The sequence below is a fragment of the Desmodus rotundus genome, chromosome 10 (genome assembly GCF_022682495.2).
Source record: "Desmodus rotundus isolate HL8 chromosome 10, HLdesRot8A.1, whole genome shotgun sequence".
Taxonomy (NCBI): Eukaryota; Metazoa; Chordata; class Mammalia; order Chiroptera; family Phyllostomidae; genus Desmodus; species Desmodus rotundus.
Window position 1 is genome coordinate 113,000,689 of NC_071396.1, and position 16,717 is coordinate 113,017,405.

At 51.6% G+C, this 16,717-nt stretch overlaps 1 protein-coding gene across 3 annotated transcripts in view; it reads left to right on the forward strand.

Moving 5' to 3' along the window:
- The window catches only part of ATP9B (ATPase phospholipid transporting 9B (putative)), a 119,733-nt gene that overhangs the window by 16,379 nt on the left and 86,637 nt on the right, over positions 1–16,717 (forward strand). For all 3 annotated transcript variants that reach the window (XM_053912324.1, XM_053912325.1, XM_024580637.4), the window contains exons 5-6: positions 1,743–1,851; positions 14,618–14,676. In XM_053912324.1, the coding sequence (XP_053768299.1) occupies positions 1,743–1,851; positions 14,618–14,676 (168 nt within the window). The remainder of the gene's footprint in view (positions 1–1,742; positions 1,852–14,617; positions 14,677–16,717) is intronic.

Below are 16,717 nucleotides of genomic sequence, written 5' to 3' on the forward strand. Positions count from 1 at the left end.
AGCCCCTAGCTGTGCGCTCGGCTTGGCGGGGACAGTGGGGGTGGGGGAAGAAGTTCCAGAGCACCCCTGCTGGCAGTGTGCAGGGCACCCTCCTGGGACAGCAGGCCTGTCCCCAGCCCCACTCCTCTCCCGGCTGTCTCCTGGGCCCACCGAGCTGTTTGGGATGACGTGTGGGGTCCGCTCACTGGCTCTTGACATCCTGAGAGATGGCAGTTTTCGCCTTTGGCTGACGTGTCAGTCCTGAAGTGTCTCAATGAAGTCCAGGCAGCTCCTGGTTGACAGCTCAGTGTATATAAGTGTTTGAAAGGCAAATAATGCTTACAGATATTCCCATTTTAAACATAGTGTCTTGCTAGTTTAATGCTATTTGCTGACAGTTTTTATCACTTCTTAGTTTATATAGACTGTATGTCTTCTTTCTTCCTTGCACCTGGAAGAATGTACTGCATCCTCTCACCTGTTCCTTCGGGGTAGATCAGCAGTGCTGTTGGGCAGGGCCCACGGGTTGAGAGAGAACACAGCTTCAGGGGAGGAGCCCTGCAGAGGGTCGGTGGGGGGTGGGGGGCAAGTTTCCCTGAGGCACTTGCTGCCTCTGGAGCCAGAATCTGGGCAAGGTGCATGGTGTGCTGGGCCGGTGGCGGCCGGCGCCGCCTGCAGCACTCAGGGCACAGAAGGGTGCGCATCAGTGAGGACCAGATGCGGGTGCCGGCGGCCTGCTGCAGGTAGCCAGTTGGTACAGAAAAAACTAGAATGGAAGGTGATTGTCCTTTACGTGGAAGCCGGCTGGTTGCGTTCAGAGCAGCCTGGCACCTGGCTGTGGGGACAGGCAGCGTGTGTGTGTGTGTGTGTGTGTGTGTGTGTCCGTGCGAAGATGCGGCGCAGCCTATGAGAAAGGAGGGTGTCAGCCGCACGGCAGCGGTGTGACAGTTCATGACGGATGACAAGCACAGAGAGCTGTATTCAGGCTTTTACCTGAGAAAAGGAGAGAAAGCATGGACCCTAGCCGTGCTCTCTGGGGCTGCCGCGTGATGTTGAGCTAGTGGGGAAGGCAGCGAGGACCCGCGTGGCCCCCGGGGGCTGCGGGGTGACGGTGCTGCATTGTCTGTCAGCCTTTGCTCGCTGGGCACTTGCACACTTGAGTGTTCTGAGTCCGGTGTCAGGAAGGTCGCGGAGGGCTGTGTTTTCTTTGGGTCGCTGAGTGCTTTCTGGCGATTAGCTTGAAGTACCTATTATGATGTGAATTTTAAAATTTTCTTGGGATAGTAGAATTGTCAATCTATTACTGTCTCATATTCCTTCTGTAGTGTTCCACTGTTACTTTTTGTGGTTTTCTTTGTTTTCATTCATTTTCTGTTTTAGAGGTAACATGCAGTTGGCCTGGGAACAACATGGGGTTTGGTCCCCACACAGTCGGAAGTCTGCAAATGACTCCTGACTCCCCCGGAACTTTGGTGCACCCACGGGTTCCAAAGTGCACGGTGCTTAGGTCCCCCGCTACAGTGGCATAGACGCAGCGTGCAGTCGGCCCCCTGCACCCCCAGTTCCCGGCCCCAGACCAGAGCCTGCACAGGTGTTTACGGGAAAGCCTGCTGAGCGGACCCACACAGGCCGCCCCCGTGTTGTTCAGGGGTCCGCTGCAGAGTGAAGGGAAGAGAGTAGAGCTAAATAGTAAAAGGGCACTTTCTTACTTTTCTGTTAATAGTCGAGCTCTCTCAAATACCGAGTCTCATTTTGTTTTACAGGGGTTTGTCTTGGCTGTCACTATCATGAGGGAAGCAATCGATGAATTTCGGCGTTTCCGGCGAGACAAGGAGGTGAATTCACAGCTGTACAGCAAGCTCACAGTGAGAGGTTAGCAAGGCGCTCTCCGTCTGGTCTATCGCTTGTCCGGTGTGAGCGCCGCATCAGAGCTAACACAGATGAAAGGACATGTGTCATTGAGAGTGGCGTGAGGTTGCGTGTGGTATCTAGTTAGTTTTCTTACCTAATACTGCAATTTCAGGGCAGATTTGTATTCATTTTCTAGATTCATGGATGTATGTGTGTGACTGCAGATATACACACACGATGCATGCATACACACATGTACACATGGATCAGTAATCGCCTGACGTGCTCTGTCCCACTTGTGTACTTGGACATGTGTGAAACCCCCTCGTGTGTGCACATTTCCCGTGAAGCATGACGTCACTGCATTTAAATCTCTCCTCACACTGTATCGTGAACACAGTCGTGAAGGTCCGACGGCCAGGTCCGTGGCTGTGCATGAGGGAAGGACTCTGACCCCTAGAACGACCGTCAGACCGCGAGCGGTGACTGACATGCGCCCATTCCTCCTCGTCCCTCACTCAGGCCTTCCCCTCTGCTTAATCTGTGCTCCTGAAGAGCTCGTTGCTGTGGTTCCCAGTCCCAGCAGAAACAGAGTGCTGCTTTAGGAAGAGAGCGGGTGAAGCTCATACAACAGGGGCCGAGACAGGAGGGAAACGGCAGTGTGAGCCAGACCACGGCGGGGGGGGGGGGACGGGACTGGGGCCCAGGAGTATGTCTGAGACGAGGGTGTGCAGAGCACGCTGTGTCTTCTGTTTGTAGACAGATGTCCACACAGTGAGTCATTCATTTGACACAGTCCCATCCAGGGCAGCTCTTTCATGCTTTGTTGGGATTCGTTTCATGTACTGCATGGTTCCATGGTTTTTTTACATTCACAGAGTTAGGAAACCATCACCACCATAATTTTAGAACATGTTTAATACTCTAGAGAGAGCCGGTGGCTGTACTAACAGGCAGCCCCGACACTGTTCCCACCGACTCTGCTCCCGCCAACCTGCGAGCTGTCTCGTGGGCGTGCCCCTCAGCACACGTGGGGCCTGTGGCATGGGCCTTCTGTCACTGGCTCCCTTCACCAGACAGAGTCTCTGCAGGGCCAACCCATGTTGGAAAGCCGCTCCGTGTAGGGCTTGCCCTGCTCCCGACCCCCCACGGTGTCCACATGCCCAGTCTGGGGCTCTGCGTCTGGCTCTGAAGGGAGCGCAGCAGCACTTACTCACGAGGCTTGTGTCTGTCTGTCTGGCCTGTCTGGGGGCTACTTGAGGGACTGGTGCAAAACACTGGTCTTTTTTTTTTTAACTACTAGGAACTCACACAAGGCAGAAAAGCCAAAAAGCAGCAGGCATCTCGCAAGCCTGTGTAAGGCTCTGGCACCTGGAGCAAAAGCAGCAGTTGAGACGGGCAGCAGTGTCAAATGCCAGGCAGAGTAGTTGGTGAAAGAAATTCTCTGGACAGTTAGGGCATTCGCCAGTGCCCACGCTTACGGGGGGATTTTGAAACAGCTTTCGAGGCTGGAGCTGGACACAGGCTCAGAAAAGACCTGAGAAGGTCCTTTGCCTCTGGCCAGTCCCTGGGCCCTGTGCAGGCAGAGGTGCCAGCAGAGCAGTCTGCGGACAGCCCGGTGAGGGGGGGGCTGATGCCCTTGGCACAGAGCCCTCCCTTCCTTGCTTCCTCTCCCCCTCCTTCTTTCTCTCTCTCTTCCTCTTTTTCTCCCCCCACGTCTCTTACGTGCGAGGAAATCTTGTTCAGGGAACACACACTTGACAACATGAGTCTAGAGAAGTCACTGAACACATGGCTACAGCCTGTGCCGCGAGGCAAAGGTGGCCCCTTCCCCTAAGACGCACTGAGGACGTACTAGACCAGGACTCAGTCAGCCACCGGAAATGCGCCGAAGGGGCTGGAGGCGATGAGCACTGAAGGCGCTGGGAGAGCGATGTGTGAGCACGTGCAGAATGCCAGGGAAAGCGTGGAGATTACCGAGGAAAGCACCAGAAGAGTCTGGAGATGAAAAGTACAAGAGATTAGAAGGAAAATCGCCAGTGGGCTTCGGCAGCAGATCAGAGGAGGCAGAAGAAACTTCCAGTGAGCTTGAACCTGGGTCCCATGACGTATCCCATCTGAGGAGCAGAAGGAAGAATTAGAAAAACACATACAGGGTGTGGCACAAACAACGCCCCTGTCTCGTTACATAAAAATCTTTTAGTACGAAATCCCAACCGTGTAATTCTGTCACATAACAATGCAACACTTAAGCCCATCATACGACATTTCGGGTGAGATGTTCAAAGTGCTGTCCATCTCGTGAGAGACTTTCACACCCCCGCCTAACCTCCCACAGTGGTGTGGCTTCTGCCGGACCCTGCAGGTCTGAGGAGACCTATGGGATGGCAGCGAGTGCACAGGTGCACACCAGCTGGGGTCCGGGGAGCAGGGGGAGAGAAAGGGCAGGGAGGGATTTGGAGGAATAATGGCCATTAGCTCCCACACTTGATAGACGCCTTGTGTCTACAGATTCAGGACGCTTGGTGACCCCAGGGAGGTAGGTACGTAGGGAGCCGCCCTGGGGCACACTGTCGTGGGGTGGGGTTGAAACCCAAGGGCTGAGAGAGCGCTGAGAGCAGCCACTTGTCACGTGTGAGGGCTCTGCAGTAAGAAGGTTAGGCATCAGCCCAGGCTGGTGTGGCCCAGTGGATGGAGCACCAGCCTGCAAACCAAGGGGTCGCTGGTTCAATTCCCAGTCGGGGCATATGCCTGGGTTGCGGGTTCACCTCCTCACAGAAACAAAAGGCAACCAATTGATATTTCTCTCTCATATCCATGTTTCTCTCCTTCCCTTTCTCCCTCCCTTCCCCCTCTCTAAAAAACAAATATTTAAAAGAAAATGTATTGAGCCCTGGCTGGTGTGGTTCAGTGGATTGAGTGCCCGCCTGCAAACCAAAGGGTCGCTGGTTCAATTCCCAGTCAGGGCACATGCCTATGTTGTGGGCCAGGTCCCCAGTGGGGGGCGCACGAGAAGCAACCACACATTGATGTTTCTCTCCTGCTCTTCCTCCCTCCCTTCCCCTCTCTAAATATAAATAAATAAAATATGTTTTTAAAAAAGGTAAGAAATCAGCAGGAGAATCACAGTAGTATTTAAAAATAGTGAAAGAAAAAACGGTCAGTCAAGAACTCTGCAGCCAGTTAAACTGTCACTCAAGCCCTGGCCCATGGGGTTTTGTCATGTCACTGAAAGGCTGTGGATTCGACTCCTGTTCAGGGCACGTACACAGTTTGTGCTTTTGGGCCCCGGTCTGGCCGCACACCGCGCCGGTTCAGATACCTATGGGATGAGAGGCAACTCATCAGTGTTTCTCTCTCCCTTCCTCTCTCTAAAAGCAGTGAAAAAATGTCCTTGGATGATGAAAAAGCAAACTGATTCAAAAATGAAGGAGAAATTAAGGCCTTCTCAGATGAACTTAGAATTGGAAACAGGGACACAAGCAAATACACACACAGCCGTGTTGGCTGCAGCAGTATTTACAGTTGCCCAAAGGTGGTAACAGCCCACATGTCCACCGTGGATGACGGGCTAAACAAAACTGGGGTCCCTCCGCACACTGGCATAGTATTGAGCCATGAAACTTAGTGGAAGTGAGACATGGGGTAATGTGGGTGGACCTTGAAAACACTGTATTGTGCTGTGTGGAAGAGGGCAGGCACAACAGGTCACACGTGTGGTTTCACTTGCAGACGTGAGCTATGTTGGCCAGGCGATGGGGAGAGAATGCGGGTTGTGGCTGCTGTGGCCTGGGGATGCAGGGGCAGGGCGAGGGTCCCTCAGGTGGGAAAGTGTCTCAGATGCGAGGGGGTAGCTGTGTGACACCCGAAGTTACTGATGCCCCCGAATTAACTTTAAAGTTCACTTTAAAATGGCTGGTTTTACCTGATGTCAGTTTCACCTAAAGTAGTTGAGGAAGACACACTAATAATTATGTTTTTTCACTTATGTGCTATCTGAACTAAAAATACTTTAGAAAAAACATTTTTTGTTAGTGATCTATGAAACTGACGTTTTATATGCAGTTGGTCATTTTTGCTATTATTGACTTGTACGTGTCAGATGACATTCATAACATGCATCTGCATAACCACCATCCCTGGGAGGTGGGTGTCATCCCCAGGTTACAGAGGAGACACCTGAGGGACATGCTACATGGCCGGCCCTCAGCCACGTGTCTAGGGCAGCCCGGACTCGGCCCAGAGCCTCCTAGCTTCACTGCCGCCTGGGGCGCCTGGCTCCATGGCAGGTGCTTCTGATGCAGGTGGTTGATAAGTAAAACCTAGAACATAAAAAACACAGGTTTATGCTTATTGGACATAGTTTAAAATTTTTGTGCTGTCGAGAATGTGTGCTGCGCAGCTCCTGAATTTCTGACATTCCGCAGTCACTCGTCCTCCGACTGGCATCGAGGCCACGTCCTGTGCAGTTTGCGTCATCTCTGCAGCACTCGCGCCTCTTACACTTGGACTGCTAAGCACATCCTTGTGGAAGCTCCCTGGGAAAACGTTCTGTAGTTTGTTTCTTGGGCTTTTTGTTTTCCTTCAAGAAAGTCACTTCCTCTTTCAAGTTTGCTAATATCCTAAAGGTGCTTTGTTTGGAAGCAGAGAATATTTTAACTGATACATGATCTCAGCGAACACTGGACAAGTTTAGTTAGCTCTTTGTTTATCGCCTGAGAAGCTGCTTTTCTTGTGTGGGAATTTCCCATGTCTGTTGCCGCTCCTTTCCTTGCTCCTTTCCTTCCCTTCTCCTGGCTTAGGACTGCTTTCCTTCTCCGTTATCTCCCAGTGGTCAGCGTCGGGGGCAGGGGCAAGGCGGGCCCACCGCAGTGCTCCAGCCCGAGGCCCGAGGAAGGGGAGTCCAAATTGTGTGGCCTTCCATTTTCGGATTCCTGGATTTTTTTTTTTTTTTCAGTTTCTAAAGAGAGGTGTATAAATTGTATGCTTTGGTAATTATCCACTTGGCTAGTTCACAATTCAATTCCACAAATATTTACTAAGTACTCACTATGTGTTAGGCACTGTGATGATCTCATGGGATTCAAACAGGAATAAGTTTTGAACTGTGCTTCTAAAGAGCTCCTGCGGTCTTCTGACAGGATGAACTCAGAGGTCTTCGTGTATTTGTTTTTCTTTGACTCCGCCGCCAGATAGCAGCCGGGCTGCCACGTCAACCACTGTGTGTGTACCTTGCCACATTAAAGCGAAAGTTAATTTGAAACATTATATTTAGAAATGAAATTTAATTAGAAATGGAATCAATTCTGTTTTGTGGTTTTTTGTGATAGATGTATTTTCCAGTGCATCTTGGGTATTTCTCTTAATAGTTCTGGCATTCTCTCGTTTGCTTTGTTCTCAAGTATTCACACAAAGGAGAGAGCGAAGAAAGTCTGCTGCCTTAGAACCTACGTAAATCTCGTGTGTGAGAGAGAACGTGGGAGAGCATTCCCACAGCCACATGTTCCCTGTGCTCCAGTTTCCTGAGGAAAGGGGCCTCGTTCGTGGAGAGGACAGGACGGGGCCGTGTTCCCTGTCCCTGCGGGCGCAGCATCTTCGGTCCCCAGTGTCAGCACTGTGTCGTTGAGTGCTTATAAAACTCTCGCTCTGTTTCTCAGTTAGAAACCCACAAAATGTCTCAGCGAAATGTTCATCTTTCAGTGAAATTTACTTCGTGAGTAATGATTGTTCCTTCAAAAATGAAGAGATTCTCATCCCTCTTTAGTGCCGTGTACATACATTCTCTATGCATTACACATACTTCCACGGGAGGAGTACTACATGTAGCCGGATTTGGGAGTGGGTGTGTTTTCTACTTGGCAAGAAGGGTCTCCCTTGAGATGGCCACGTGTCCAGACAGTGCTGCCACGGGTGCTGCCACTCAGTGTGAGCGGCCCCTCCCCCTCCCATCAGGGAGGCTGGCGGCCGCGCGTGGAGGCAGCCGGAGCCGGTCGCTGCGTGCCAGTGTGCAGAGAGGCCAGGGCGATGCCCCTGCTGTATTGGCGCACCCTCGTCGCCACTTTGCACACTTCGCGACCGTGCAGACAACGCACTACCCCGGGTGTTTGGGGTCGCCCGTGGATGTTTGTTCTGTGTAGTCAAAGCTGTTCTTCGGGGCACGTGCTCAGCTTTTCACACACTTGTCTCAGGTCGTCCCTGTTTTGAAGCAGACGTACGTCTTCTTTCCTGTCTGTGGTCTGAGCAGCACTTGAAAAGAACCCATTCCTGTATTTATCAGGAACACTCAGCACACATCACTGCATTCTCACTGTCCACTGACACGCATTGCCTGTTACACACGTCAGGCACAAACACACACTGTAGGGTTATTACCTCGTTTGTTCAGTTCCCAGGTCCATGTGCACACGCTCAGGAGCAGACGCACAGGTGCAGGTGTGGACGTGTGACCCCATCGCCGCATGGCCAGGGTGTTCTCTCAGTCCCCCGAAGAGGGTCTCTGAATTCATTTCTTCGTGACACTGAGACATCCAGTGCTTTGTATCGCGTCGTTTGGAGGTGACGGCAATGGCCCGGAACACGTGAAATAGGACTGAAAGCTCTAGCTGGCTCACCCGGGCCCTCTCTGTACACACGGAAGAGCTGTGTGTGTGCACGTGCATGTGTGTGCCAGGCAGCACTCGGCCTTCCCCTCCGGGGACTGGGTGCCTCTGGGACGCTAGCAGCCCCAGGACTCCGGGCTGCATGCTCACCCTGCTGGCTGGCACAGGCTCAGCCAGTGCAGAGAGGAAGGAGGCCCGGGGCTTGCAGGTGGTATCGGCAGCCCAGCAGGTGCTGTCAGAGAGCCAGCTGCCTATGAAGGCTCAGCAGTGCGTGGTGGGCCCTGCGGCCAGCGCTCCCCTCACCCCACCTCCTGGCCATTGGAACTGCGGTGCTTTTTTAACTTGCCAGCATTATCGGGGAAGATGCTTTCTGTGTTTTGCCTACTACTTACATTTTAATATTTCATTGTTCATTTTTTGTCCTTTATGAAAGTTTATTCACCTTTTTTCCTACTTCTACCTTTTCCCACTTTTACCTTATAATTTCTCCTAAGAAATGTATCATATGGCAATTATTTTTATCTTTTTTGATTAACTTTTAAATCATTTTTCAGATGTAGATAAATTGATAATTTTTATGGATGCAAATCTTGTGATTTTTTTTGTGGTTTTTACTTTAACCTTAGAATGTGCTTTCAACCCTAGCATAGTATAAGTATTTTGATTTCCTTACAGTGTTGCAGTTTTACTCTTTAGGTATGTTTTATACAGGAAAGGGACCAGCCCTGGCACACGGGGGCCCTGGACAAGGAAGCGCTACCCTGCTCATTATTGCCCTTGGGAGGAGACCGGGAGGGCGTTGGTCTCTGGCTCAGCATGGCACAGGTGCCCTGCCCCCTCGGTGCTGGGAAACTGCACAGACTCCCGCAGGGCATGGGGCTGCTACCCACCAGCAGGCCCGCAGCCTCTGACCCGGTGGCCCAAGGCCCTGGAGCCTGGGAGTGCAGGCCCGCCCTGGTTAGGTGGCTGAGCAGTCTATAGGAGACCCAGGTTGCTGACCTCCCTTGTGCAGATGGTGGTGGGCGTCACCAGGATGTGGAGGGCTGTCCTCAGTCTACGGTGACACATACTTGCCATTTGTATCTGTTAGTAGATAAAATATTTAACATCGAAGTACTTAGTAAATTTTTCAAATTTTCTACTGCATATCTATCTGGAGAAAGTAGTGAATTGCTGTAGGTACTTTTTTTCTGGGTGTAGTTCTGCGTATTGCTCTAGGCAAAACCGCGTGCCTTGGTGGGGTGTCCGCATGGCCAGCCTCCACAGGGCTCTGCAGGGACTTAGCTGGGACGGTGGAGGGCAGGGCGTGGCTCTGGTACCACATTTCAGCATTCTTCCCAAAGCTAGTTCTTCCCTTACTGACAGAATAAGGAAAATAATCGATTATGTTGAATTTGAGCCTTCTGCTTTTTTTGTTATTGCTCGAGAATGTTTTTGAAAACTACTGTGGTTATCGCTGTAGTTTAGGAGTAAAAGTTGGTTACTTTTGGCCGGAGGCTTGTTCCCTGGAGCAGCAGTATTTTCTCATTTCCTGGGCTGTGGCTTATGCCATTTGTTTGGTGGTGTACTGTATTTTGCTCTGCTGCGTGTGACGGGACTGCAAGCTCTGTGAGGAGTCGGGCTTTGCCCATCTCGTTCCCACCGTGACCCCCGCACATCCTGGGAAGAGGCCCCTGAACCCTGAGTGACTTCCTTGGTGTCATCCGCAGCGGGAAGCCTGTGTGCCCGCTCTGCCCCCGCAGGAGTCCGTCTCTGGACTTGAGTGCTGCCCAAGCCTGTGCCCCGCTGGCCCGCCTCCCGGGGCTGTGGTCTGGGCACCAGGCACTGGACTTGTAGAGCCTCTGACTGTTGTTTGTGCATTGTGGTTCCCCCCAGCATCTCCCTCACTCCCCCAGCCCCACCCCCTCTGCAGTTGGGCCTTTTCTCCATAGTCTTGGGGCCTGTGACCTGGGGGCAGGGACGCTTCCTATCTCTGCAGCCTTTGCTTGAGGTGTCCTTTTTAAGAATGCTTTGCCTAACTCAAGTTCACAAAGATTTTCTACTGTGTTTTATTTTTTGTTTCAGGATTTACATTACACACACATACACACACACCCTTTTTGAGTAGCTGTGTTGGTAGAAGGTGTGGGTGTATTTTTGTTGTGTGTGGATATCCAGTTGTTCCCAGCACCATTTTTGGAACTAGTAATCCTTTCCCCTGCGTTGCCGTACAGTTTTGTCAAAAATCAGTTCTCTTTCAAGTGTGGGTTTAATTCTGGATTCTCTTCCTTTCCATTGATCTGTTTGTCTGTCTTTATGCTAATTCCATGCTCTTTTGACTACTGTTGCTTTTTACTAATTCCTGAAATCCGGGACCGGCCGCCAACTCTGTTTTCCATTTGCAGAGCTGTCTTGGCCGGCCTGGGTCCTTGGCGTTTGCGTGTGACTTCAAACCCACTTCCATGGAGAAGACTGCTGGGGTTTTGATTGGGGTCCCACTGAATCAATAGATAAATCGGAGGAGGAATTGACATCTTCATAATGTTAAGTTGCCTGACCCATGGATGAGATATCTCTCCCTTCATTTAGGTCTTTTAAATTTCTTTAGCATATTTTGTTTTTCCTTCAGAGTATGGATCTCTTTTTAAATAGCGAATGTATGTATGTAAATAAATGTATTCATTGCTCATTTCCCAACTCTCCCACTTTGCTTCATGGTCTGTGTTAAATTAGGCTCCGCCCTCCACACCCACATCAAGTGGTGGGGGGCAGTGCCACTCCCACCTGCATGACAAAGGTCAGCCAGGCAGTTTGCTGGGGCGGTGGGGGTCATCTGCTTGCTAATCCGATGCCCCTTTTGGGCATGCCCTTGCTCGATGACCTGTGCGTGCCATCCTGGGGGTGTAGTGCTGGGCAGTAAGTGACCAGTGTGTTTCCGTACTTGCTGGGTGAAGTGTCTGTCTAGTTAGATGTGTTTCATGGGTGTACGTTCTCTTTGGTCCGTTGGGACCTTCGGCCTGTCCCAGCTGACCATGAGTAGAACGGGCACAGGCTCCCTCTGATGGTTTAGAACAGGTGCGTTCGGATGTGCTGCTGTGAAAGGCACACCGAGTGTCCTCAGAGTGTACCTGCGCTGTGCTGGCAGGACGAGATGCCCACGACGAACCTGGCAGCGGATCCCACCTGCAGTAGGCTCTCAGGCGGTGGGCTGTGGCCGCACTCTGTGTGGAGGTGTGCATCCAGTGCTGGTCCCTGGGGGCACCATGGGGCTCCCTTTGCCCTGTGGCCCCGGAGGGGCGCGGTTTCAGGGAAAAGGAGACTCGTCAGAGTAGGGAGGCCACCACTTGGTTGTGGGGTAGGGGCTGTGTGAAGGCGCAGCAGGGACAGGAGAAGTGTGGACAGCGCGTGGAGCCAGAACATTCCTCGGAGGCCAGCTCTGAAGAACCTGCGTGTGAGGAAGCGAATTTGCGTGATCTTCTAAGTAGTTGTCAAGTTTGGGTGGGAATAAACATAATGCTTAGTTTTTTCAACTAGTTCATTTGAAGTTCACATTGACTCAGGTAAACGAAGATGTTGGAGAGCATGTAATGCCCTGTTCTCTTTACACAGACAGACAGTCCAAGTCGAAGTGAGACGCCAGGCAGCACGGAGGTCTGGGAGGGTTTGGGGCGAGAGTGAGCGGTCAAGTCCCTTTGGCCTCAGGGAGCCCCTGAACCTCGGCTCCCAGGACAGGTGAGGTAAGCACGTCCCTTCCACAGCAAAGAGGTGTGCCACCACGTCCTCCTGCAGCCCATGGCTGGGAGCCCAGAGGCTGGACAAGGAGATAAAGGAGAGGCTTAACTGGACCATTACGGGGAGGGGTGAGGACTGTTGTCACCTTATTCAGTGTCACTCACTCTTCACTAGTGTACCAAAAAGGAAAAGGCTGGCGATGTATGGCTTCCCGAGTGGAGACTTGACGGTGAGCTGAACGGGGTATTTTTAAGAAAAACTGCTACTGGGTTTAAATACAGGCATCTACATTGAAGTATCTTCGTTGCTGTATTTAGAACTTGCTTCTGGTTATTGTTAAATTTTACACGCCCACTTCGTGAGCACTGGGTGTGGACGCCCCTGTTGGTTTGGGTTTTGTGTGTGCTGTGACTTGTCACACTTAGGGATGTTCTGTTGTTACCAGTGCCTCCCAGCTCTGGTGTTAGTGTTTTCCCAGGGCCAGCTATGGGCTCAGTGCACGGAGGGCCGCAGAAATTACACCGTTCACATCCTCGCGGCTGTTCAGAGTGGCGGCCAGAGGTTGTGGTGCTGGACTTCCCCGTGGGCCAGCTGCATGGGAGCAGGAGGTTTTCCTCCTCTTCCCCGTCAGGCGCCCAGGTATTGGGGAGGAGCACAGAAAGGAAGCCAGTGAGGGCTTGTGACGAAGGCCGTGAAGGACATATGAGCCCTCCCCTGACCTCAGGGTAGAAATTAACTTAGAAATGTGTCCGCTGAGCACTGGTGTGAGACAGACGTCATGCTGACGGGACACTATACTGTCTGGCCTTCTCTTCTGTTCCCATGACGACGCTAACATTAGAGAACTTCACACTGCCTTTACCGTGAGCTGCTTTCCTTAACATGGGCTTGCGAGCCAGTTGCATGGGGATTAAGAGCGATCACTACACAGTGCCTGAAGTTGAAGGCTATTAAATATAAATTCTGTCTGTTGTGTGAAAGAATAACTTTCTCAGAAATGTAAAATCTTGATTAAGAAGACAAAAAAGGATATGTGTTCTGTTTCAAAACACTACTTGAAACATGTTGACTGCTTTTTTATGGCACCGTTGTCTGTGACAAAGAGTGGAAGAAGCCGAGGGAAGGGGCGGTGGGTGGGTGAGTGGGTGGCAGGAGCGAGACGGAGACTGGAAGTGCATGGCGGGAGGGGCTCTGCAGAGGCCTGCAAGGCGGCCGTCCCTGCCGCCTGGTGCTGGGCTGAGAACTAGCAGGGCTGGGGGCGTGGACAGGGAGCTCTCAGTGACCAAGGGAAAGGTGATTAGAACAGACATTCTTTCGCGGCTGCTTTCTGGCTGTTAAATAGATACATGCTGATCCATTACAGAGATATTTTAAGACTTGTCGCACAGGTAATTCTAAAGAACATTGCTATCTTATGAATAAAAAGTAGCTCCACCCTGTGTGTGTTTATTATGTAATTGAGGACCATGACAAATGTAACAGTATTTACAAAGCTCATTGACACCCTGCAAACAGCTCTTTAAGGACCAGTTGCGCATCACCGAAGCTCAGTTCCGTGGGGAGGAGGTGTTTAGGGGATCATGCTCTCTGACGGGGTGAGTGTGGTCTGGAGGTCAGCGGGGTGGCAGGGGTGCTGCGTGTCGGGAGCGTGCTGTGAGCTCAGCTCCGTTCTGTCAGCCGAGTAAACTGGAAGTTAAAGCGGCAGCTAATGAGAATGTGAAGACCCACAAGGCTGTTGCTGGTCCTAAAAGGGAGCGACAGAGAGCAGCAGGGAGGGAGGGAGGGACAGAGGCAGAGTGCAGAGACTCAGGGAGAGAGAGAACTTGGGGTCTCACCTTGGTGACGTGTCACCTGCTCTGCGGGACAAGCCCTTCTCTTAGGTGGATATTAGGTATTAAATGTTGTGTGTGATAAGTGTCTACCAGATAGCACCCACAACAGCAGGTGGAAGGACCACTGTCTGACGAAGCTTCAGGCCTCTGTTCTCCGTCCGAGCCTGTGTCTGTGATGCTTCCGGGGCAGGGCGCTGCTCTATCTGACCGTCGTCGTCCTTTTTTTCCTGTTAGCTGCATGCCAGGCAGTGCCATTCGCCGTGTCCGTGGAAGGGCCTCACATCTGCGAGGGCCTCACCTTTAGTCCTCAAGTTACTTTGTTCAGCTGTGTTTCTCGTCGCTGCGATGTGACTCACACCTGAACTAATGGCAGGTTTGGGAGGAACCTTCTGGATGGAACCCTCTTCCACATGCCCATGTGGTTTTTATTGGGGTAGTTTATTGAGGTTTTTATTGTATTTGGAAGCTAAGAACTTAATTTTTAGTGACTTGTCTGAAATATTTATTTTGAAAATATAGGTGGAGATAAATACCGAAAGTTGTTTCCCCCAAAAGTTGTTTCTGAAGTATTGTTTATCAATTGAAAGTTTAACTGTGGTATGCTGTTGTTTCCTTGAGTTGACTGTACTTCTTCTTTTTTTCTAGGTGAAGTGCAAGTTAAGAGTTCAGACGTGCAAGTCGGAGACCTTGTCGTAGTGCAGAAGGTGGGTGCACTCTCACTCCATTTAGACGTGTGTGTGCCACTTACTGTCTTGTAGTGCGAGTGCGAGTAACTCGTGAAGATGAAGGAGATGGACGTGTTTATTTTAAATCTTAACCTCATTGTGTTAGATTTGCTGTACGTGAAGAAAAACCTAGATTTTTTTTTGGTATAGTCTTGTTTTGTTAAAGTCCATTTCAGTGCGTGCAGGTAGTCATAAAATGTGTTAACTGCTGGATGTTGCGTTATCAGAATTCTTTGGTTTTAACAAGAACTGTATCAGAGTCTACAGTAGAAAGCATTTCAGTTTCCGGAACTGCCTTTTACAGAGAGAGACTACACAGTTGTTGGATAGTAATCCTCATGGTCAATCAGAGTTAATGTGTGTGGTTAATAAAGTGTTTATGGTTAACAAAGTCAGGTACAGTGTTAGGAAAGGTAGATGGAAGGAAAAAGGATTAGAAAGGAAAAGTGTAGGTCAGTGTAGGGAGAAGCCGTTAGAAAACCCTCACAGTGGCCAGAGGGGGAAACCGCGGGCTGCCGTGGCCTGGGGCGTGGCTGTGTGGTAGGTGACCTGTTTCTCATCCACAGTCTTCCTGAGGAGGAGCGACTGGCTGGACAGGATAGCACCCCCGGCCCTTATTTTTAAAGCTCAAGAACAACTTTTTAAAAATATTAAATAGCAAGGTTTTTTTTGTTGTTGTTTGTTTTGAAATGGCAAGTTTTAAAAAGACCTCCTGCAGAGCAGAGCAGTCTTGGAGCTGGTGGTGTCCGGGCCACAGGGACGCGCACGCACCAGCCCGAGCCCCCTGGTGGGGACCTCTAGTGCAAGGACAAAAGTGCCCCTCCTCCAGACCAAAGCTGCCCCGCTGTCCCACCCGGCTGGCTGAGGGTGGTTTGGGCTGTGTTTGATCTTAAAACATCAGGTAGGAGAAAGCATACTGATCTGCAACTCATTTATGTGGTGTTCATTTGCACGGATACTTATGTAGGTTGCCAACCTTTGGTTCCTCCTGAGATTTCAGGTGCTTTCCATGGCAAAGGGCCCCAGCGAACACCCTGGTGCGTTACATCTGTACCTGGGCCTGTAGGGCCCACTCTGGCAGAGGAGAGGCTGAGCCAGGCGGCAGTCGTACGGGTTTCCATGCCGTTTTCCTCCAGCACCGACCCTGACTGCCTCACAGTTCCTGTGGTCGGGGCCCTGGGTGCTGCTGGGCTGGGTCTCCTGGTTCTGGATCCCTCTCCAGTCTGGACTCAAGGGGTCCACCAGGCGGCTGTCACTCACAGGCTCCACTGGGCTGTTGGCGGAACTCGGGTGTTGTTGGACTCAGGGCCGTAGTCCCAGGGCTTTGGTTCGAGGCCTCCCCATTCCTGGCCAGGCGGGCCTCTCGGAGGGCCCAGCAGCATGTATGCTGGCTGGGAGACCTGGCCCCAGCTCCTTCAGTCTCTCTGGCCATCTGAAGAAGCTGCCTGCCGAGAGTTGTGTGGGGTTGGGAGGCTGGGGTGGAGTCTGCGCATCAGCTCCTTTTCCAGCACCAGTCTGGGCAGATCGAGGAGGGAGCGTCAGTGCACGCCTGTTGCTGGGGCAGCACCTGGTGCACGGCGGACGCCTCGTCTTTAGGCTGGGCCGACGGCGTGCGGCTTGCTGTCACCCTCTCCCTCAGAGGGCAGTTCTAGCCACTGACCAAGGCAAGGGAAGGAGGTGGAAGGAGTTCAGATTGGAAAGGAGTTCAGATTGGAAAAAATGCCCTGTTCACAGATGACAGGACTGTGTGCAGAAGAGCCCATGCCATCTATAGAATCACCTCTCAGAACTAAGGAGGGCACCACGGTGGCAAGTGGTAAGGTGCACACTCCAATGCCAGTAGCAGTGGACACGTGGAAGCTGAGCTGCAAACGCAGCGCCCACAGTCGCCCTGTAAACACACAGACGAGGCGTGCACAGCGGAGGGCCCTTTCAGAGTTTTCAGAGCCCTCAGAGCCACGCTGTGGCCTCAGGCTGCAGCTTCCAGGGCTTCCCCACAGCTGATCTATGGTGTTAACAC